The sequence below is a fragment of the Erpetoichthys calabaricus genome, chromosome 15 (genome assembly GCF_900747795.2).
Source record: "Erpetoichthys calabaricus chromosome 15, fErpCal1.3, whole genome shotgun sequence".
Classification (NCBI taxonomy): Eukaryota; Metazoa; Chordata; class Cladistia; order Polypteriformes; family Polypteridae; genus Erpetoichthys; species Erpetoichthys calabaricus.
Genome location: NC_041408.2, coordinates 102,065,840 through 102,089,074, shown reverse-complemented (window position 1 = coordinate 102,089,074; position 23,235 = coordinate 102,065,840). Strand labels below are relative to the sequence as shown.

Sequence of the window (23,235 nt, the reverse complement as noted above, 5' to 3'; positions counted from 1 at the left end):
TTCCAGGGACGCACCCAGCCTTGACCCGACCTGCAAGCAGTCACAAACCGAGACAAAAACGAAGCAATCCGGTAATCAAACAGCAAATAAAGAATATAATGAAAACAAATGAAGTAAATGAAAACAACGATACCCCCCCTGTTCCCCTTACAGCGGTTACACATTAAATACAACAAAGCACCAACAAAATACACACAGTAAATCATGAAAAACGTTCATGAAAAACAGCAAAGGATGAAATGTAATGATGAAAATAGATAGTCCAGAGATCTGCACGTTGAATGGGAATGTAAAGATAGTCCTACCGCTAGTTCCTGAAATGGTGAAGACTGGTTCAGGAGTGCTTCTTTCTTTGCAGGATGGCCATAAATCCGCTTACAGTCCTCATGTACACAGGCAGACAGCAGACAATGCAGACGCCAAACACGAAACGATCCAGGGCAAAATGAATAAGTACAGGTACCCCAACAGAAGGCAGAGAGAGAGACAGGAACTTGAAACACAAATTACAAAAACTTTTTTTTTGCTTTTGGTCACCGGCCCCCTTTGTAAAAGCCACGCTGACATCTTTTGACCCCAATAGCCCCAGCACCCTCAGCAGAAGACCAATCAGAGCCACTTCAAGGACTGTTGGGAGTCGCAGTTTCAAATTCTATTGGCTACTTTCACCATCCCAAGCCACGTTTCCTCTACAGTTGCTTCCTGTTCTCTCTACAGTACAGTATTAGCACGAAAAAAGCCATAAAAATTGCAGAGGATATTTGCGGTTTCCACTAACAATTATTAGATAGGTTCTAAGGAAAAATCCGCGAATGACTGAGGCCGCAAACTCTGAACCGTGACTTCATGGGTGTCTACTGCATACGATTCTTTAATTTTATTAGCAGAAAAGGCTGCAAAATACCTAACCGGTTCAGGCAGTTGGTTTAGGTGCTTGCAAAAAAATCAAAAGATGTAATTTCTTTTCCCCTGTATCCTGATCCCAGCCCCTGTCCCCAGCTTTGAGAAGTAGCCTCATAGGATGACACTGTCATTAATGGATAAAAAAAATAAAAATGGATAGTTTCCTCTTCATGAGAAGCAAATTCAAGCTTTCCAACCTATTCCACAGCTTAGATATGTAAAAAAAGGTAAAATGGCTGTAATAAGCTGCCAGTGGCCAGTTGTTTCTTTGCTGTTCATTTGCATTTTTTAGTTCTCTTGATGAGTTTTCTTTTACCTGGTCATCAGTACTGTAGGGACCTCTTACTCTGTATATTGTCCTGGTAGTACTATAATTTATCTTAAAGATGATCGTCAAAGATTCCAGGAGATATGTAATGTATTTAAAATTCTTTTATGTGTCTCTTCTGAGATGTGCCTTTATATTGAGATTCTGTAGATCTTTAATTAATTATATGTGGCTCATGGTTGTCTCTCCACTGTGCAAACAAAAGAGAACTTTTGGGAAATCCTACAAAAGCAATTGATCTTATTCAAGACTAATCAGAATCACTCCATGTTCAGGCAATGGCAGTATTTGAAAGTGGTTAGTTCCATCTATGACCGTTTCCAGCTCCATTATAAAGTATGTGTACACTTGTACCATCGATGCATTGAATGTCTTTTATTTTAAATACTTTTCTTAAGAATTAGCAATTCATTTACATATTTTTGGCTATCACATATTGCTAAAGGTTAAAATTAAGTGTGACATGATTTGTCATAATTCAAGCCTTCAAATTTACAATGGGTGAAATGATGACAAGGGTGTACATTCCTTCGATATTCAATTTATATCTTGTATATCCTGGTTTACAGGCAGGTCTGTTTTTTTTTTTTTTTTTTTAGTTAACAGTTTTTAAATATACTTTTTAATTAAACATGTTTTATTAATCCTAAACATAACATTCTGAAATGCTTTTAATCCAGTTCATGGTCCTGGGAAACTTGAGCTCATCCAAGTAGTGCCAGGCACAAGTTAGAAACAACTATAGGCATGATGTCAGCACTCTGCTGGGTTTTATGATATTATGTTGCTTTTAGACAGAGCAAGAAGAAACTGAGCAAACACATTGTGGGGCACAGCCCGGACACAGACAGGTAGACTTGTTGGTTTCACCCCACACACGTTTATTATTCATGTTTACAGTGCACAATGCCACAGCACCAATCACCCCTTAAGTCCTTGGCCACATAACACAATGCCTTCTAGTCTCTGGTCCGCCTCCACTACTCTCCTCTGAGCTCCGTCCTTCTTCCACCAGACTCTTGCCAATGACTGGAGGGAGGCGGCCCCTTTTATACACCCCAGATGGACTCCAGGTGCATCCTGAGGAGCTTCTGTAAACACACCCCTGTGTGGCGGAAGCTCTGGCGGTGTATCCGGAAGTCCTCCGGGTGTCCCCAATCCTCTTCCCCACAGCACTTCCGGGTGTGGCGGAAGTGCTGAGGTTCATGGCTCCCAAGGCATCGGGGCGCCCCCTGGCGGTGACCACGGGACCCTACAGGGTTGAGATTCCAAGCTCTGTACCCGTGGCCCCCAAAGCAACCAGAGCGGGCGCCCCCTCGTGTTCTGGAGGAGGCACAATCCCTTCTCCTGTCCTCCTGGGCATCCCGGCCGGGCATGAACCCCAGCCGGGTACCACAACATAAAACAGAACAACATTATAAAGTCATTTTGAGGCATGCTAAAACCAAAATCTAAACAAATCAAATTGTGGTTGTTTTACTCAAAGCCCCACCACTAGCTAGATCCTGAAGCAAACTGATCTAAAATAGAACTACAGTTGTCTCTGAGGGGTGAGATTTATTTTTAACTATGGTACAGTGGCCTACAGATGACTCACATAAAACAGCATTAACAGTTTGTTCAGTATAACTTAATACTGTCCCGTTCAGGATCATGCATATAACATACTGTACATGTATAATATATGCTTGACAAAGTAATAGGAATATTATATTGCTACTGTTTTGATTTTTCATAGTGGCATTTTCTGACAACTTTTGGAAAACCAAAGTCCACATATTAAACATGGCCACATTTTAAAAGATGCCTATATGCAGTAATGTAATGCAATTAAATTACTGACTATTTACAGTAGTACTTGCAGGTTTGTTTGTTTGCTAAACATCCATATTGCCATATTGCATTTCCTTTCGCTTTCACCAGTTAGTCAGTGTAAAATGTACTAGCTCTCAAGAGTCAATGGTTTAGCAAACTGTCTTCAAGTGCAAAATTTACTAATGTCAGTTAATATGTGATTCTCCTATGAGTGGTTGGTGTTGTGCCAAAAGGTAGCCACAGAAGACAGATATTGGTCACAAGTAGTCAATCACAAGTACACAGATGAGCTAGGACTTTGTTATAAGGGTAAAAGTAAATTAGACTGTACTTATCAAATAAGCAAAAGGGTAAATGAAAAGAAACCTAGAGTCATGAAGGACATGAACATGATGTAATGTACAGTAAGTATAAGGAAAGAACTATGATTGAGTCTCTCTTATAAAGCGTGGGTAATTGATAAACCTTGGTAGGTGTATGACCCCTTCATACTCTGTACCGTGCCACAACAGAAATGGCTTACTGAAGCAGAACAAGATGTCAGAAAAATAAACAAGCCACAGAGCATTCTACTTTCTCGACATATGCTGTGAAGGCAAAATTTGTCTGCCTGAGCCCATTTCTATACAAGCCTTTTGACATCTTCCCCAGTTTCCCACAGCCTCCACCAGTAAAGAAGGAAGAAAGATGTTAACATGTTGTAGGTGTTCCTTATTTATGTTCCTTCAGGGAGTAACCAGTCCCTGTAGGTTTGACTGTGGTGTATCAGTCGCCGGAATGAGGACTTCCCATAGTCCTAGCCACACTTAATGCCATTTCTGTTGCCCCTGCCCATAATGAATGGAAATCCTCTTGTACACTGTGTAAGGTAGCAACTGCACAATGATAGTACTATATTACCAACAGCACTTTCTGAACAAGTGGTTCTCTCACTATGCTCCTGGTCTTCCCACAAGTCAAAAAATAGACAAGTGTTATTTAAACATTTCTTCATGGGCAATTATGTGATTTTTTTTTTTTTTTTTTTGTAAATGGATTGTTCAACCAAATGTAGATATTTCTTCAGTCATGAGTAAAAGCAGAGCATAGGTCTAGCCTTTCTCACTTGCTGTTGGTAAGGAAATCTGTTGGATTTCTACAACATGTGAGGTAGGAAGGACTCATGTTGTACCTAGCCTGTTAACTGGGCATCATGAGAAATACACAAATGAGTATGTGCTTTATGGCCTCTTCAACCACTGTATCAAGAAATTGTAGTTTCTGCTCTTTATATATTTATTTTGGTGCAACTATCATATATTAACACCTTTGGTTTTAATTTGCAGCTAATAGGCTTACCCAGCCATTCGTTTCTGTATCTGAGCATTGGTCTCGGATGACAGCCTGGTTTCTGTTGCCATAGAAACGTTTCCTCCGTTTTCCTGTTTATAAGCTGCTGGTAATATGAGTCAAGGTTATTTTTGTGATGATCTAAAGTGCTGAGTTCTATATCGCAGGCAAGAGCCCTTTACCCATTAATAAAAAAATGTGTGCATTGCTTTAGTAATCTTGTCATTGCCTGGAATATTTTTACAGTCTCAGACTTCATGATTCTCATCAAGGATACTGCAGTGAAAAACTTCCTGTTGCACAACATACTCACCCCAGCTAATCAGGTAGAAAATACAAACACCCCTGCCTATCCTTCACTTGCTATTTTTGTGGCTGCAGCTCATAACTGGTTATATGGAGATCTTGATTCAAGCTTTTTGGTTTTAAGCTGGTTTTAATATGAGTGAACAGTATATAGAATATGCACATCTTTATTTACTTTCTGCATTTTCATCAATACTCCTTATAATAAGTGCCTTTAAATAATTATATTCCTTTTTGTTTTTGTTGTAACTACAACAATGAAAAATGGTTGGGCACTAAAGAATTACAGAGTAAATTGGGCCTGAGCTATTATATTCTACAGTATATGGTGTTTGTATATTCTCCCATGTTAATTTGGTTTTGGTTAGCTAAATTTTAAACAAATTGTGTATACTACCGTGCTCAGATCCTATGTTAGCTCCTCCCTTCGGTCTTTTACTTCAGATTCATCCTTGGCTGTTTTCAGGACTCACATTGAGATAGCGTACAAGATTTGCTGTTCATCTTTATTATTCAATTGTATGTACTAATACACTGTTTAACACTATGTATACCGTTTGTCTTTGTAGACCTCTTCTGTTTTTCTGCATGTGGGCATATTATTGGAAAAATCTTACAATATCAATTGGCTTTATAGGTAGGATTAGACCTGCCCTTTCAAATGTCTTTTAGTGACAAGTAGAAAACGAAGCATAGAGTATAGCAAACAATAGTAACTGAACCAGTGTTGAACTTAATATTAATTTAATCATATTATTTAGTTTGATTTCTAACCTGGTCAGGGAAAGCATGGAATTTATACACTTACCCTACGTTTACTTGGATCATTGTGTGTAACTGCTGACAATTACCTGTTTTTCTACTGAATACTGGAAATGTGTCATTAATTGCTCTTAATTACTAAAATATGCTAGTTACTATATGTGCTGTGGAGAAAATGACTTTTGTCCAATTTACTGTCACAGTAATTATGCCAGCAGCATAGGGTTGCAACTCTGGTGTACAAGGCACAATCAACAAACCCAAACAGAAAATAGACTTGGCAAGGATTTTGCAGGCAATTTAAAAGCAAAAAACAATCCTTAATCTCATTTAAACCTTTCACATAGTGCATGTAATATTTTGAAACCGAGTGATCTGCCGAAGCAGTCACTAGCATTCCTCACGGCTTCATCTTAAATCCTAGTCTTTCTGCAAACTGTGTTTGGGTGAGTTGATCGCTATGGTGACTGTGTCCATTGAAATATAGTGGTACATTCCATGGCTGAATCCTCCCTTAGACTCCATGCTAGTCATAGGTTTTGAATATTTCTGAAAGATTTTTGGGGATCAAACTTTCTTCCATGCTTTCACTTCTGTCCAAGAGATATACAGTGCTAATTCTAGCACACACAGTATGTAGCAGCACTTCTGTCTGAATGTTTTAGAATTCTGGATTCAAATCGTAGACCTGTCACTGTTTGTATGGGATTTCTAACAAACTTAGGCTGATTTTTGGGTCAGTATTTGACCTGGAACTGGTGTGGATGAGTGCCCTGGTTCCTGAATTGCAAACTAATTGGGTAAGCAAGCTCACTATATTAATTATTAAACACTCAGTACATTGCAACATTCTCTGTGGAAAACAAATAGTATTAAGCCATTTAATTAAAACTGATAATTAGATAGATAGATAGATAGATAGATAGATAGATAGATAGATAGATAGATAGATAGATAGATAGATATACTGTTCAGTGGATGCAGTGGATTCTTCATTATTGACAGGAGCCTGCTCAGTGCCCATCGCTCTGCCACGGATGTCAAACTGTCCAGCTCCATGCCTACAATAGAGCCTGCCTTCCTCACCAAATTATCATGTGTTTAAAGTACAATTCTTGTTTAGTTTCAATGACAATATTGGATATTAGATTAACATGCTAAATACATAATGGTTATCAAATGGAATGACAATATAAAACACATTTTTCTTATGAAATTACATTTTAAAACCTTGAGATATGATAAGGATCTAAAATGCATCAAAACTTTAATTTCAGAGGCAACTCTAATTTTGCCCTGTGAAGTGACGCCATATCCATGGCTGGTTCCCATATTCTGCTCTGTACTGGTGGATTAATCAGACTCCATGCAACCATTATCAGCAACCTGGTTGAAAAGGGGATAAATGTAATTTAATATGTAGCATGTGTATGAATAAACATAATTTGGTAATTGAGAGTGATTAATGACATATTTACAGAGTTCAGTCATAATACAAGTTTGCATACCTACTGAACACATTATGCCACTTCCAGTCTCCTTTGTATAAACTGGGGCACTTTGAGCTATGCCATGATTTGGGAATGGGATAACTGAAAGTACTAAATCATTTTATTTTAGGATCAATGATTTGTGTCCAAGACTTCACACAGATACCTCAATTAATGTTGGGTTGTGAATACTTTTATGGTTGTTCAATGGTGTTTGGCATTGCCCAGACCAAATTAATTTCAACCCATGCATGAAATAAAAATTGGCTTGAGCTGCAACAAAGCTCCATGGCCATTAGACAAAATACAGGTTAAATATGGTTAATAGATTTTGAACTTAGTGTTAAGAGGCAAAATGTTTTTAATGTGTTACTTGTTTAAAAAGGGTGCTGTAGACCAGTACAAGGTGGAAAGCTTAATAAATGCTTTATTATGAGAATTGAACATTTTGGGTGTACTTGATGGTTTATTGAAACAATTGTGGGGAACAGCCCGGACACAGACAGGCAGACATCATTTTGTCACCCAACACACGTTTATTTACAGTCCACAACTATTTGCACAAGTGCCAAACAACCCCAAACTCCCCCAAAGTCCAGGCCAAACCACACAATGCCTCTCTTCTTCAGGCCGCCTCCTGTCTCTCCTTCAAGACCTCATCCGTCTTCCACCCAATTCCAGGCGGCCCCTTTTATGAGCACCCGGATGTGCTCCAGGTATGCTCGCTCAATCTCCCACCGACACGCCCCAGTGTGGCGGAAGTGCCGGCTGCATCCCCGGAAGCACTCCAGGTGTCCCTGCACCTCTTCCCCCCAGCACTTCCTGGTGTAGCGGAAGTGCTGAGGTCCAGGGCTCTCCAGGCATTGGGGCGCCCCCTGGTGGTGACCACGGGCCCCTACAGGGTTGGGCTTCACAGCCCTGTACCCGTGGCCCCCAACACAACCAGGGCAGACACCCCCTCGTGGTCTGGAGGAGGCGCAGGGCCTCCTCCGGTCTTCCTGGGTGTCCCGGCTGGGTACCATCCCCAGCCGGCTGCCACACAATATATAAAAAATATTCATGTTACAACAGGGATGTTTAATCTATGTTTAAGTTTATTAGGACATTGTTGTATAGACACAGATAAAAGTGTAAAGCACATGTACCATTGTTGGTCTAACTGAAACTTTATAGCTTCAGAACAACATGTACTTGTGACCTTCCAAAATGGCCATCTAGCAGCCTTCAGGAAGTTCTTAACTAGACTGCTGAGGGATTGTGTACAATCATAAAGTCTATTACAATGCTGTATGCTCTTTACATACCTGTCAAATGAAATTGTGTATCCAAACAGGGCTAGAGGTCACTGATCAGCATAGTTAGGTAATGTCTTTAGGTAGCCCTGTTATTCAGATACTGTGCAGAAGCTTGAAACTACATGGTAGAGGTGGAATCAAAATATGAGCTTACTTGGCCCTTACTACAGTATATATCTAGCTCTACCTTCCATTTAGGAGATGGGCGCCACACCAACTGATTGGAAAATGGGACTTGTCATCCTTATCTGGAAAGGGAATGGTGATCACCTGGATTGCGGCAACTGTTAAAGGGATAACACTACTCTTGGTGCTGGTAAGATTCTCACTTGGATCATCCTTAATAGGATCTGTGATCACTTGCTCACCTACCTGCGACCGGAGCAGATTGATTTTATGCCTAAAAAGTCTGCCATCGATTGGCTCCTGGCACTGAGGGTTCTCATTGAATACAAACACAGCCTTTGTCTGTTTTTTCGTAAAGCATTTGATCGAGTTGCTTTATGCGACATCCTGAGACTTCGCTGGATCCCCCCGAAGTTGCTAGATGTCATGGCCGGCCTTTACACTGGTACTGTGAGTACTGTGCAAAGTGGAGGCAGAACATGTGTGTTCTTTCCAGTTGTTTCTGGGGTTTGTCAGGGGTGTGTTCTTGCTCCTACTGTGTTCAGTGCTTGCATGGACTTAGTGTTGGACAGGGTCATGGGGTCTAGTGGCTGTGGGGTATCTGTTGGTGGAGAACGATTCACTGATTTTGACTTTGCTGACGATGCTGTAATCTTTGCCAAGTCAATGGAGGTTCTGATGAGAGCTTTCAAGAGACTTGAGTGTCTGGACTTGTGAATGTCCTGGATAAAAACAAAGATCCAGGCCTTTAATAACCTCTTGGGCACAGCCATCAGCAGTGTATCTGTCTGAGGAGAAAATGTTGACTATATCGAGAAGTTTACTTACCTTGGCAGCGCCTCTCAAGTCTCTGGATGAGACGAAGACTGATCTCCTTCGTTACTGTGTCTATTCGGAGAATCCTTGGGTACCGCTAGTTTAAGTTTGAGTCGCAAATGAGGCACATTACCTGCATTGTGAGAGAGCTTCAGTTACAGTACTACAGCCATGTGGCAGCATTCCCTGAGGGTGATACAGAGCGCAGGATCCTCATTGCTGAGGACCCGAATGACTGGACTAGGCCAAGGGGACATCCACGTAATACCTGGCTGTGGCAGAAAGACAGCCGTTTCCAGAGAGTGGGACTGGACCGCGTGTCTGTCTGGGGAGTTGCCAACTGGGATCCTGACGTGTTTCGTGTTGTGGTAGGTAGTGCTGGCCGGTATACCGGTTCATACCGAAAACCGTTTTTAATTTTTTTTTATGATACGGATTTTTCTTATACCGCAACACCGGTTTAAATTGCCTAAACGACGTTCAGAACGTGGCGCAGCGGGAAACTGTTCAAGTGGGGACCTTTTTCACTGCTACACCGCTAAACACAGATTTGTTGCACTAGGGCTCTTTTTCAATGCTACACCACCAAATAGTGGGCGGTAGCATAGGTATGCCGCGCGGTGAAAATGGACAGAGAGCATTCCAAAACTGAAGCTGACGAAAAAGTTGAACATAATGACACAGAAGAAGTTTTGCCGAAAAAAAAGGAATCACGTCCGTTTCCTGGAGATACTTTGGTTTTAAAAGGTCAGATGTGTAAATACTGTTTCTATACTACTGGATAACACTGCAAGCCAAGTTGTACTTGTTTTTGTACTTGCTAGTGTATGTTTTGCTTGTATTGATCCTGCGATGTGCTGGCGACTCGTTCAGAGATGGGCGCAACTCTGAATAGATGGCATAATTAAACATGTATAACGAAGATATTTTTAAAGTTCTGAACACTCTGTCGGCTAAGTTAATAACTAGTTTTAATTTCACAAAGACGTTTATCTGTGCGGTGATTGCTGCAGGCTCCTGCTGTTAGTGCGGAGGAAGTCAGTTTAAGAAGCGTAGTGATTAACGACTGGGTCGGGGAACACTTAACACAAAGTATTTGATGTGCTGCATTAACTTGTGACGGGGTTTGAGAAAATCTAGTAAATTAAACATTGATTTTAGGATGAAGTTTAGTTTACAACATTCTACTTTAATTATATAATAATCTATGAGAATAAAGTGGAAATGTCGACTTTAATCTTGACATAGTCAACATGTCGAATTTATTCTCGACATATAGTTTGTTTTTTTCTTCACAGTGGCCCTAATGCGCTTCCATAGGGCTATACCACAAACAGCATTATAAATGCAAGTTGCAGTTTTTATTATTTATGTATATAGCTTAGCTTGAAGCAAGGTCCATATTAATGCAGTTTGCCTAAATGATGGTACAGTTGGTAAGATGTCATCACCAAGTTGCACTTGTTTTATTTTATTTTAATTTGGTGAATACTGTGCAATGCACCTGGGCTTGAAGCCTTGAAGTAATGGTGCAGCTATCAGTAATACTATTATATATTTTATTGTTGTTATTTATTAGTTTAAATATTATGCAGTTTAATGATAGTAAAATTGTTTAAAAAGTCACTTAAACGTGTCAGTGGACAGATATTGTTAACATTAACAGAAAGTGTAGTTGGTTTACAAAAAATATTTACTATTTATTCCTTTTCTAAGACGTGTTCAGTGCAATCCAACTTTTGACAAACACCTCTGGATATTTTACTAAGTCTAAATGCCTCTTTGGATGGTTGAAAATATGTTGTCAAAATCATAGTTTAAGCTTTTGCAAAATTTGTTCAATTAAAGGTTCTATATTTTGACTGCATCTGTCATGCAATGTGATTCCTTCTCTTTAGTGCCACCCCCTTGAAAACTATCACTTTATGGGGCCATGCAAACCTGGATTAATACTTGTGTGCACATTAAAATGTCTTTTTGTACGATGTACAATTCTCATAACAGTCTAATAGGTTATTCTTAGCCAGTCTACTGCAGTAATTGCAGTGGAAAATGTGGTTAACATCCACTCATGCATGGGGAAAAAAATACCGTCTAATACCGTGAAACCGGCAGAATTTAGAAAAATACCGTGATATAGAATTTTGGTCATACCGCCCACCTCTAGTGGTAGGTGTGGCAACATGCTGTACCAGTGCATGCTCCCCAACCTGACCTTAACTCTAGCTGAAGTATTGTTTTAGGACAGGTCAGAGATCTCCATACAATTTCATTTAAAGAGGTAAAAACTTATTTTATACCTTTTAAGAATGAGCAGAAAATGGACCGCATACAATATGAATTCAATAATACATTTGTCAATGGAAGGAGCAGTGGTAGAGTAGCACATTGTGGTGCTGTCATTCAGTGATTCAACCACTTTATGTTACATATTTTGTCTGTGTTTCCAAGGATTTCAGTCAGTGTCTTTAAATTGTTACATATGTATGTGTCGTCTATGATGTATAGTTGTTCCATCAGAGGTACATCCTACAGTTTGTCCTTCCAGTAAAACCAGTAAAAATTGGGAAGGGCTGCTTTCCCAGTCAGCTATATGTGTTATTACATGTGCAAGTCCTATTGCTGACTTGTCTTCCTTTATTTTTAATAAATTAACAAACCTTCCTGAAAACACAGTTTCAATTTGTCATTGTGGGTTATTGCATTGGCAAAAATGGCAAATTTATCCATTTGAAATTAAATCTACAACACAATGCGTGGAAAAACAAAAGGGATTTGAATGCTTTCTGAATCTAGTGTAAATACTGCTTAAACTAAATACTTAAAAAAAAATGTAAACATTATATCATTGTCATATGAATTACTAAATACCAAGATAATTCAATGTATTTTCCATGTACATAAATGCTTTGAAGCTGTTTTTGTAATAAAACATTTTTTGAATTTGATTTGTTAGAAAATCATATTGTCATTTGGTGACATTAACTGTTAATAAAATTTATGTTTGCATCAGTGTATGGAAGGGGCATTAGCTAGATATTTACTCTTACTGAGTAGCAGTATTTAATGAACAAGTCAAATTTCTGTAATTCAAATTTCAAATGTCACAAATGACTGGTGTTTTAATTTCATAAAACTCTCCATTCTATTTTTACGTTCGTACCAATTTTAGGACTACCTTTCTGAGATTATACTTGTGAAATTAAGATTATTATGACAAAATTCATGTAAAACAGCCTTTATTCTGTAGTTTTTTAGTTGCCCAACATAACTAGTCAAACTTTGTTATTGTTTAAATGTAGTGTTTGCTAGTAGTTTTAAGCTATTAAATATTCTGTTTTAGCAGTCCCTGCATCTCTGCGATTTATGCATTTCTGTTAATGTATTATATTTCATATGAGTAGAGAGATATGTCTCGTGCTTCAGAGCATTATGATCCAAGCAACAGAAATATCTGATGAATGTAAAAGCTTTGAAACGGTAACTAAATACATCTTATTTTGGAATTAACTATATGGGGCAGCTAATTTTATCACCATTTTTACTTGCTACACAATAGGTTTTCACTGCCTGTTTGCCAGATACCCTAGTTTTCCTTTCATATTCCAAGGACATGCAAATTATATTATTTGATGACTCTAAATTGGTTACCGATGAGTAAGTGTGGATGGATACACATGAGCATGGCACATGTAATGTAATGGACTGTTTTATTGATTATCAATACCACTGTCCATATGCTGTATATAAGGCTGGAATATAAAAATGTATAGTTCGTTTGAAGTAGTTGAAGCAGCAGATCATTTGTATGAAACTGCTTTGTTTTTCTATTTGTTCATAATCTAATTAAAATCTTACCTTACCTCCTAGGTTTTGTTGAACAGTACTGCATACAGGTTGTCTCCTGCCTTGTGCCCCATGTAGCCAGGATAAGCAACTGCTCCCCGTAACCCTGAATTGGAAAAGCTAGTTTAGAAATTAGATAGATGTTTTAACTGACACCTGTTGACATGTCCATTGCAATCGGCAGATAAATGCTGTAATAAAAATTAATTAACCATCATTTATAATTTTTGTTTAAATGTGTAACACTACAGGTTAAAAAGGTGGCATCTGACAGCTTATTGGTTTCATCATTATGCTGTCCAAGCATGTACGAATCGCATGTTTTTAAATCTGAACTAAATCTGTAATAGTGTTAAAAGTGGCAAAAATTGAAGCCTTCTTGCTTTGAAAGCACAGCTATAGTTTGCCACATTATTAAGTTAATCCATGTGGGGTTTCTTTAAAAAAAAGTATAGGCATGATTACCACAATCCTCTGTTATTATTCAAGCCCCAAAATCAAAAGCTATTGTATGTCCTAGGACTTAGCCCCTACTTTATTACAACTTTCACAGTACTGACAGTGCTGCGTTTAACCATTGGTCAGTTTCATGCTGATCTTTAAATTCTTTTGTCAATATGATACTAATGTATTTAAAGTTCTTCCCTTCACAGAACCACTTCCCAGTTACATATAAAAAGGAAGTTCTTTTATATAAGGAAGGAGCCAAAGCTTCAAATTTACAGTTGATGGTTCTCGTCAATATTGTGTCACATATTTCTATGAACGACTCCAGCACATGTCAGAACATAGTCCTATGAGGCCATCTGGACAACATCTGCAAAGAGAAGAGATGCAATCCTCAGATCCCAAACTGGATACTCCTCACACCTTAGGGTTCTTTCATATGCCGTGCATGAACACTATGAACAGGAAATACACTCTTCACAAATTCAACTTCCATCAAAAAGTTTCATCTTAATACCAAGTATGCAAACACAATTACTTACAGCACAGATACTGAGCCAAGGGGATACAGCAGTGACTCTGGAACTCTGTATTCTTATAATAATATAACACCTTACACATGATATCACACCTCAAAATATGTACTTGTACCTAAAAAATCTGTCCATTTTCAAGTCCAGTTAATCCAAATTAGGATCACTTTAGCCTAGAGCCTGTTACAGTAGAACCAACCACAAACTCTAAAAACAGCATGCCTGAAAATAATTTTCATTTTTTATGGTATCTTATCTTAACTAGTTGACTGGTGATGTAGCTTAATGATTAAGAAAATGGGTTTCTAGCCCTACTCTTAACTTCATGTAGGATTTTGAACCGTTCTCTTAAATCTACCCTTCTCTGAATAAGTTTTTCTGTAATGTACATGCCAAGCTTTTTGGGATGGGAATGTGGTTTTGTTGAATAGAATCCATTTTGAAGATTGAACCCTATTACACACTACTAAAAGATTCCATTTTTGATTTCAGTAACTTTTACATTTTTTTTTTCACTAATATTATATATGCCTGATTATCTTAAATTGTTTTTCATTCTTTGATCTTGTAAAATTCCTTCCTAAAATGATGAATAAATATTTTTTCTACTTCTTTTAATAAAAGGCAAATGGAAAAGGATCTTTATGGTGTGTTGATCCAGAATATCGACCCAATCTTATTCAAGCACTGAAAAAGCAACATTTTCCCTCTGCACATGTCTTCTGTACCCCACCAGCATCACCACCAAGGTAAGAACATGCCTGTATAATTTGCATGTTCCTTCAGAATGCATTGTGACAAATAAACATATTGTGGGCTTATTATTTGCCAAAAAGTGTCAGGTAATAACTTTTTAAGATGTCCCAAAGATAACTTGGTGCTAGAGTTGGAAATGTGCTGCTTCATATTAACTGCATGCATATTTTAAGACCGTGGCTTTATCTTTAATGCAGTTAAAATCCCCTTCATATCAGGAAGAAAGGAATGTATAAAAGATTACTTAAAACAAAATATCCCTGGAATGTCCTGTTATCCCTGGTAAATAAGTGTGCAGTAATACCTTTAATTGCTTAGCAGGCCTGGTTATTATAGGATTAAATCTTCACTCATACTTTCAGTTAAGGATGCGTTTCAGATAGGCAGCATTTTCTGCCAGTTAAGTATAAATGGGAGTGATTGGTGTTTAAAGTCCATACTATAACTTAGACTTATATATTGGCAGTTAATACTGACCAACTCTCTGTGCAACAGATGTAAAACTATTTATTAATACCTGTTCAGTTTTTTGTTAATGGCATCCTTTTCAATTACCAGGCTTTTGCTCTGAAAACATTTTCAACATGTGGTCATGAGGGTGTTCAGTAGTTTAATAAAATTATAATAAAACATAGAAAGACCTTGCAATATATGCTTTCAGATCTTTACATATTATCTGTGCATTATGCTTGAAGTCCTTTAATGTTTTTGAAGTTCTTGGAATCTTAAGCCTACAAATGATGATTAAATAGAGATGCTCCAATCAGGACTTTTTAGGGCCAATAGGATCACTGATATCGTGCTACTGGATCCAATACTGCTTTTTTTTTATAGTAAACTCCTGCATACCAGACACAGAGAACCATTATGTTTTATATCCAGGCTACTCGACACATGGCCCACTGGTCACATGCGGCCCAACAAAACATTTTCTGTGGCCCCTAAGTATGTTTCAAAGAGCCACAGACCTGCTACTGAATGTTAACTTATTAAGAAATGTTTCTTGGAGTGTAGTCAATCTCGTTTTGCCGATTTTAAAAACAAAGATAATATCATTAGTCACATGTCAAAAATGTAACTATCAGATTCTACACTAGCCTTCAAGAACAGTTATGTTGCAAACTGAACAAAGAAAATCTGAAGGTGATGATTTAAAAGGTAGTTAGGATTGTAAATTACATCGAGGGCAGTCACTTAAGCTCCAACAGTTTTGGTCTTTAGTGGAAGAATTTGAAATGCACTCTCACTACCTCATAGTATGCTGAATTTCAATGGTTAGCTGAGGTAGCAATTTATTAAGGTTTATTGATTTGCTCCCAGTTATTCAACAGTTTATTCAGCAGAGAGAACACACTGCTCTGGCTTATGTCAAGGATGAAAAAATTTATACTAGATGTTGCTTTTCTTGCTGACATCACTGGGCATTTAAACATACTAAATCTGAAGTTACAAAGAAACAAGACATTCTCCATGTTTTTTGTCAGTAATGTTTTAAACTTTTCACCAGTGCAATACTTTCCACCCAACAGAGTTGCACAGACTATCTTGCTGAACTTTCAAGTGTATTTAATGGTCGTTTTAATGACATGAAAATACTGATCACAATGATTCGAAAAGCTGAAAATCCTCAGAGCAATGATGTAAAATCTGGTTCAGAACTCACGGAAAGGTTTGTTGTTTCAAGAGCCGTATTTGAAAATGATCTTATTGATTTGCAGAAAAACTGCATTTTACAGCACAAGTATAAAGAGGAATTGGTTGTAAACTTCTGGATGCATTATGTATCAAGCGGAAATTATGGTGATGTCTTAACTTGCGCAAAGAAAATTTGACCAGTTTTGAATCCAGAAATGCACGCAACAGTGCATTTTTGGCAAAGGAGATTATCAAGTGCAAACAGCGTAATTCCCTCACTGACAAGCTGCATACTGACTGTCTACCCACTACAAAATGTAAAAAAAAAAAAAATAACTGATCAATATAATGACACAGATGCTACCATAGTATACCATGTTGATTTTTATACACAGCATTTTGCATTAGGTGTAAAAGCCTGCTGCATATCAGGGATGTGCTGATGTGATGCTTAAGTTCTTTCTCCTTTGTCCACATTGACCCATATGGCCTTTTTGTTTTTGTACATAAAGTTCCATCCAATTGACTAATTTTATTAATTTATTTTCTGGCCACTTGATGAATAAGCTTGACAATTCAGTATAACTCTCCCATTTGGACCTAATTGATTTCTTCCAAGCACAAATGCCTGCGTCTTGTAGCCTTTAAAAAAATAAAAAAGCAGCAATGATCCATGTAGGTTAATATTTAACATTATACATAGTTATTGTCTGTTTTTTTCACCTGTATTATTATCATTCTTTAATTTAATATTATTTATTGTATCAGTATGCTGCTGCTGAAGAATGTGAATTTCCCATTGGGATTAATAAAGTATCTATCTATCTATCTATCTATCTATCTATCTATCTATCTATCTATCTATCTATCTATCTATCTATCTATCTATCTATCTATCTATCTATCTATCTATCTATCTATCTATCTATCTATCTATCTATCTATCTATCTATCTATCTATCTATCTATCTATCTATCTATCTATCTATCTATCTATCTATCTATACCTGTGAAGGTTGTGTTGAGGAGGAGTCATGGTCATGGGGAGAAAATAAATAGATTTTTCAGAGACACTTTTTGAAACTTAACACACCAATGGTATCAGTAACCATAATAAAATTATTAAAATAAGAAAAATGTTACAAAAGAAAGGAAATGTTTATCTTACTTTAAAATGCAATTTTCACTCCTGATATGCATTGCAGTATAATCATTTTATATTTACAAATGTTGCTGAAGAGAAACCATTGAAACAATGCAGTTGTCTTGCAAAAGTTCAGTTGGGTATTTTAACAATTGTGTGTCCATCTTCAGGAGGAGTGCAGAAGTATTCTTCTTGGCACAGAGGTGATGTCACATCTGTGCTGGTAGAGCTTCTGGTTTTGATAGTTTTTGAGAGGTCTTATATATGCTCACATCTACCACTTTAGCTTATTCAGTGATCCATTTGTTCTACTGACCACCAAGATAGCACATTCTTTCACTATTTGTTACAACTTGCTGTAGCTTAACAGTGTACCTCTTCTAATATCTAAAAGTCTTCAGATTTCATAGACTTCTCATTGCTAGGAAATAAACTCTTAAACTTTTAGCAGGTTTTCTGTAGTATAATGTAAAAATGTATGCATATATGCCAAAACATAATTAGGCTTACAAATCACAGTATCAAATAATTATTTTTCAACTCTGGTTAGAACTAAATCCTATAATATAACAAATATAACACTGCTGTGTACAATTTGTCCTGATACTGCTGAGAAAAAGTGAGTAAGTGACACTTAGATTGTTGACTAAAAGAACACTTGAACTTTGTTTAGACAAGTATAAAAGGAGAATACTTCAGCATCAGTTAACATCTTATGCCCTCGACCTCCATATAATTCTAAGTTAAATATGGATTTGGAATCTCTCCATAGACAGCTGAACAAAATAGTCAATATGGCCTCTCTCTCTCTCTCTGTCTCTCCTGCCCTAAATCAGTACAAGGGCTAATAACAGATACTACTGTGGGGCAGAGTGTCAGGGAGAATAATTCTATATGAGTGTATAACATCATTTTAGCTTTAAAGTGTCCATCTTCTATACCTAATGTTGCCCTTTGAATTTTTATATAGGCACAGTACATGGTATTTTTATAGTACTCAGTTTTCCCCTCCTCTTAATCCCTTAAATATGAAAGAATTATTGGCCTTAGTGCCACCACAGCAAGTTGACCCATTTGAAGTAACTCGTAAGTTGTTGTCAGTATCTGTTTATCTTGAAATAAAATGATAGTTCAACTGTACTTAGGCTTTCTAAATCTGTATATTTTTGATATTAAATGTTATCGGGTCTTCACCTTGGTCCAAACTAAGGGTGAGCACATACTGTAATATATTTTGATGTTTAATTTGTTTGTAATATGAAAAGGTTATGGGTGTTAACGTGTGAAAACACAAGTCTTACAATAAATGAAACTGTACTAACTGCAAGCAAATGCATTATACAGTATATTAAAATTATCCTTTTCTTTCATTTAATTCCAGATATTCATGCACTTCATCTTAATTTATTGTTGAAATTACTATTGCAATGTAGATTGTACATTTCCTGTAACAACTGCAATTCATCCAGATCTTGAGGAACAAAAGGTGTTCCTACTACTTAAAAGTGGGAAAAATTTGAGAAAAAAAGTGAGAAAAAATTTGTCTAAGCATTGTCACCAGAAATCTCAAGAACACTATCTTGCTCTGTGGCACTTAGTCTGGTCATGGCCTCTTCATTGTGTCATTCAAAAGGGTTTTCAGTCAAGCTGTGCTGCATATCAAGGACATGGAAGTTCACATGCATCAGGATCTTGACAGTTTTGTAATGCTAGCTGATATCAGTAATTGCAGTAATTTGAAGCTACATTTTTTTTCTTTGTTAAAAAATTGGAAAGAATTTTAACAAAGGACACAACAAGTATATTAGAAATGAACTCCTCTCTGCCTCCAATAAGGTTGAAATAAAGGTTTTCTTTAGTGAAGGGTGTCCAATCGGGGAATGAAAGTTGTAACAGTTAGGTATCAGTCAGGGAGGGGCTGCATAATAAGCACAAATAAATCGGAGCGTGCTTAGAGTCTCTGTTTTCATCTATCCGCACTGAAACACAGAATTGCTGTTTTCAAAGTGTGTCTGCTCCTTATCAAAACTACAAAGTCTATGTTATGGGAGGTTAAAAACATCAGGATAGTGTGTAGAAAGGTTAAAATGGAGACTAGTGTCTGCATTTTTAAATAAAAACATAGTGCGGGGGGCGGCACGGTGGTGCAGTGAGTAGCGCTGCTGCCTCGCAGCTGGGAGACCTGGGGACCTGGGTTCGCTTCCCGGGTCCTCCCTGCGTGGAGTTTGCATGTTCTCCCCGTGTCTGCGTGGGTTTCCTCCGGGAGCTCCTGTTTCCTCCCACAGTCCAAGGACATGCTGGTTAGGTGGATTGGCGATTCTAAATTGGCCCTAGTGTGTGCTTGGTGTGTGGGTGTGTTTGTGTGTGTCCTGCGGTGGGTTGGCACCCTGCCCGGGATTGGTTCCTGCCTTGCGCCCTGTGTTGGCTGGGATTGGCTCCAGCAGACCCCCCTGACCCTGTGTTCAGATTCAGCGGGTTGGAAAATGGATGGATGGATTATAGTGTGGATGTAGCCTTAGTAAACTATGTTGTGTACTTATGTTTTTACCTACTATTCCAATTTCCCGTTTACAGTCTAACAGAATGATGGTCTTCAACTTATAAACCCAAATGGGCTGTTATTTATTATTTTACTGTATTTTCATGTAAATTGTCTTCTAATTGTTTTGTGATTATAGTCTCAACACTTTAGCATGGTTTAGAATTGTGATGCTCCATTCGAAATTATATTTTCACGTAAATAGTCTTCTAATTGTTTTATGATTACAGTTTTAGTAATTTAGCATGGTATAGAATTGTGATGCTCCATTTGAAATGAATACACAAACCATACTTTTGAATAATTAATATTCAAATCAGTGCTTAGTTTTGTGGACTTTTCCCTTCTCCATCTCTAACCTGTGCATTTGGAAGCATTTGATAATTCTCTCTGATCTAGATTTTGCAAGACATTTGCTTTTCTACTAGTCCTCTTTTGAAAGGTTTGTTTGCATGATCCCAGATATATTTAATTCATATTTCCACTTCTGTGATACCTTGGACCTTAGGTAAATATTGGATCTAGTTTCAGTGATTTGTTGGTGGCTCACTGAGGTTACATTCTACAGAATATGTTGTTCATGATAAATGTAGAATTAATTTGCTCAAAGTGAGAAAATTATCTTCTTCGCATCTTTACTGCATACATTATTGCAAGTTTAAATTGTGGTGATACAGTGACACTAATGTACTGCATGAAGTAATTCAATTTCACATTCTTGGAGAGTGTGCCATGCATTAAATATTCTTGCTCTTGTGAAAGCTGGACTACTCTGTAATTCACCCAACAATAAGCTTATTGGAATAAAAGGCACAAAGGGAAAAACAGGAAGCTTAGATGTTATTAGTGAACAGCAAAGAAGGATGATAGCATGCAGTGTGTGTAATATGCACAGAAGGAGGTGTACGCTTTTAAACCGGCAATAATGAATATCTTTACATATGTCATGTGCATATGTCTTTGAATAAAGTTGTGCTTGAAAACTGCGTTGATGCAGTGTCACCATACAGTTGAATGCTGTCACTTTAAAACCCATTTCAATTTATACATACGTACATGCACTAGTAATTTTCAGTGTACCTACAAACCATTTGCATTCAGGAGTCATGCCTCATATTGTACCCCACCTACACTGTATACCTGAACTAACAAAAATTATTTTGTTTTTCACTTTGCAGTGCATCAACACCTCCTCCACATTTGATTCTCCAAGATCAAGGCTTTTCTGTGAAAGGTAAGTCCTCAGGTTTATGTTCAGTTGTTAGTATTTTTATTTATTTTTTGCTTCGCGTATACTTTACTGTAATTAAGTACAATTATTTTAAACACTTAACTGCCATGGTTGTGGTACTTTGTGTTAATGTCACATTAGACCAAAATAATCTATACCAGTTCCCTTTATATTATGTGCAAAAATGGAAGATATGCTCAAGACAGTTGAATTTTATTACTTCGTTTTGTTTCTGTAGGTTTTTCTTCCAGGCTCCTTTGCAATCATTGAGTTTTTATGACTTTCTTTTATTTAGCCTTTCCCTTTCTGCTTTTAGCCTATATTTGGAAATGCTTGACAATTTGTGATTATCATTTAAAATGAACAGAGAAAGATCTGTTTTTTGCAGTTGTTAACTTTTCATTTAAATGTTTTTGGCTTTTGACACATTTTCAGAATATATATGGTGGTAATAGGGGACAGCTCTTTCATTGGCTTATTCAGTTGTAAATAGTGACTTGAATAACCATAATATTACTGATTACAGTAAAATCTTAAAATCAATATAAAAGACAATAATTCATTCCTGTGCAATATACAAAATGCTTATTATTATAAAAATCTAATTTATAATTTCTGCACTGACACAAAAACAAATAGAAAATAACAGTGTAGTTAACTAGTGGTGGATACCAGTGAAAAGAAAATGATAGGCAATGTTTACTGAAAATAAAAATGACATGATTATGGCCATTAATACTCAAAAGAACACAATGGGAATAATTTAGGCAAATAAGCCTTGTTAACCCCCATCCCATGCCTTATGACATGGGTAATTTCTCATCAGTGTATCACACCAAAGTTTTACTTTCACACTCATTTCCACATTCCATGATTCTCCATGACGGTATTCGCCTCTTCCTCCCACCAGTATGCCTTCACCATAAGCCCTCGCTGGGACTCCAAGCAGTGTAGGTTTGATCTGAGACAGCTAGAAATCCCTGGTTTACATAATTTCCTCCCAAGCCCAGGATCACTTTTAGGATCAGGGATGCCTCTAATTTAGCTGTAAGAACACCAGGAATGAACGTCACTTCTGGTGTTTTTTTCCTTCCATTTCCTCAGTGGCCCTTAAATGGCAAGATTACTTAGGCAGCCTCTAGCCTGAAGGCATTACAAGAGCAACACAGTTCTACCCCTTCAGATCAGAGATGGTCTTCTGCCCTCTAAAGAGCTGGATGATTTTGACAGAATCCCAAAAAAGTTTAAAATTGGGCTTCTTTATACCACCACTACAATACACTTGTGACCCAAGTTAATTATGCATACAGTATATTACAGGTAGTACTCTATGAGTATTTCTTTTTTTTTCTACAGATTTATAGTGTCAGTTATGCAGTCTAAATTAAATTTGACTTTATCCTTATTAAGCATAATTGCAAAACTTTAATGATGATGGATGTTCGTTTAGTTAAAAAAATCTGTTTAGTACAGAATGGATAATTAATACACCTAACTGGTATATAGACTTACTGCCATCTATACACCATTCTCTTTTAAAAATCCTTAAAGCTCAATTTTGGCCAAAAATCTACAAAAGGGAAATGTTATACTATTCAGGGTTCAGTGTCTTCTTTAAGAGGTGTAAGAAATCACAGACACAGTTTGCAATGGAATACAGTATTTTTAAGGAATGTTTTTCAATTATTTTTCCATAGCCCATATACTGTATGTTATCCTCCTGCATAAGTATTTAAACTTTATGCTAAAACTGCCTCATAATTGTTGTGGTGCTCACACACTTAAGTCACAATACTTGTATTTGTTTTTTGTGTATTCATAAAGCTAGGAGTGGGTGGTATAGCCAAAAATTCATTTCACTGTGTTATTAAAAATTATGATGGTTTCAGTTGGTACTGATGTGATGTATTTCTACAGGCAGAATATCCCTAATT

The 23,235-nt window shown here is 37.2% G+C and overlaps 1 protein-coding gene across 2 annotated transcripts in view; it reads left to right on the top strand.

The window, feature by feature from the left end:
* The window catches only part of foxn2a (forkhead box N2a), a 91,184-nt gene that overhangs the window by 45,061 nt on the left and 22,888 nt on the right, over positions 1-23,235 (top strand). For both annotated transcript variants that reach the window (XM_028820402.2, XM_051919617.1), the window contains 2 exons: positions 14,621-14,745; positions 21,249-21,304. In XM_028820402.2, coding sequence (XP_028676235.1) covers positions 14,621-14,745; positions 21,249-21,304 — 181 coding nt within the window. The remainder of the gene's footprint in view (positions 1-14,620; positions 14,746-21,248; positions 21,305-23,235) is intronic.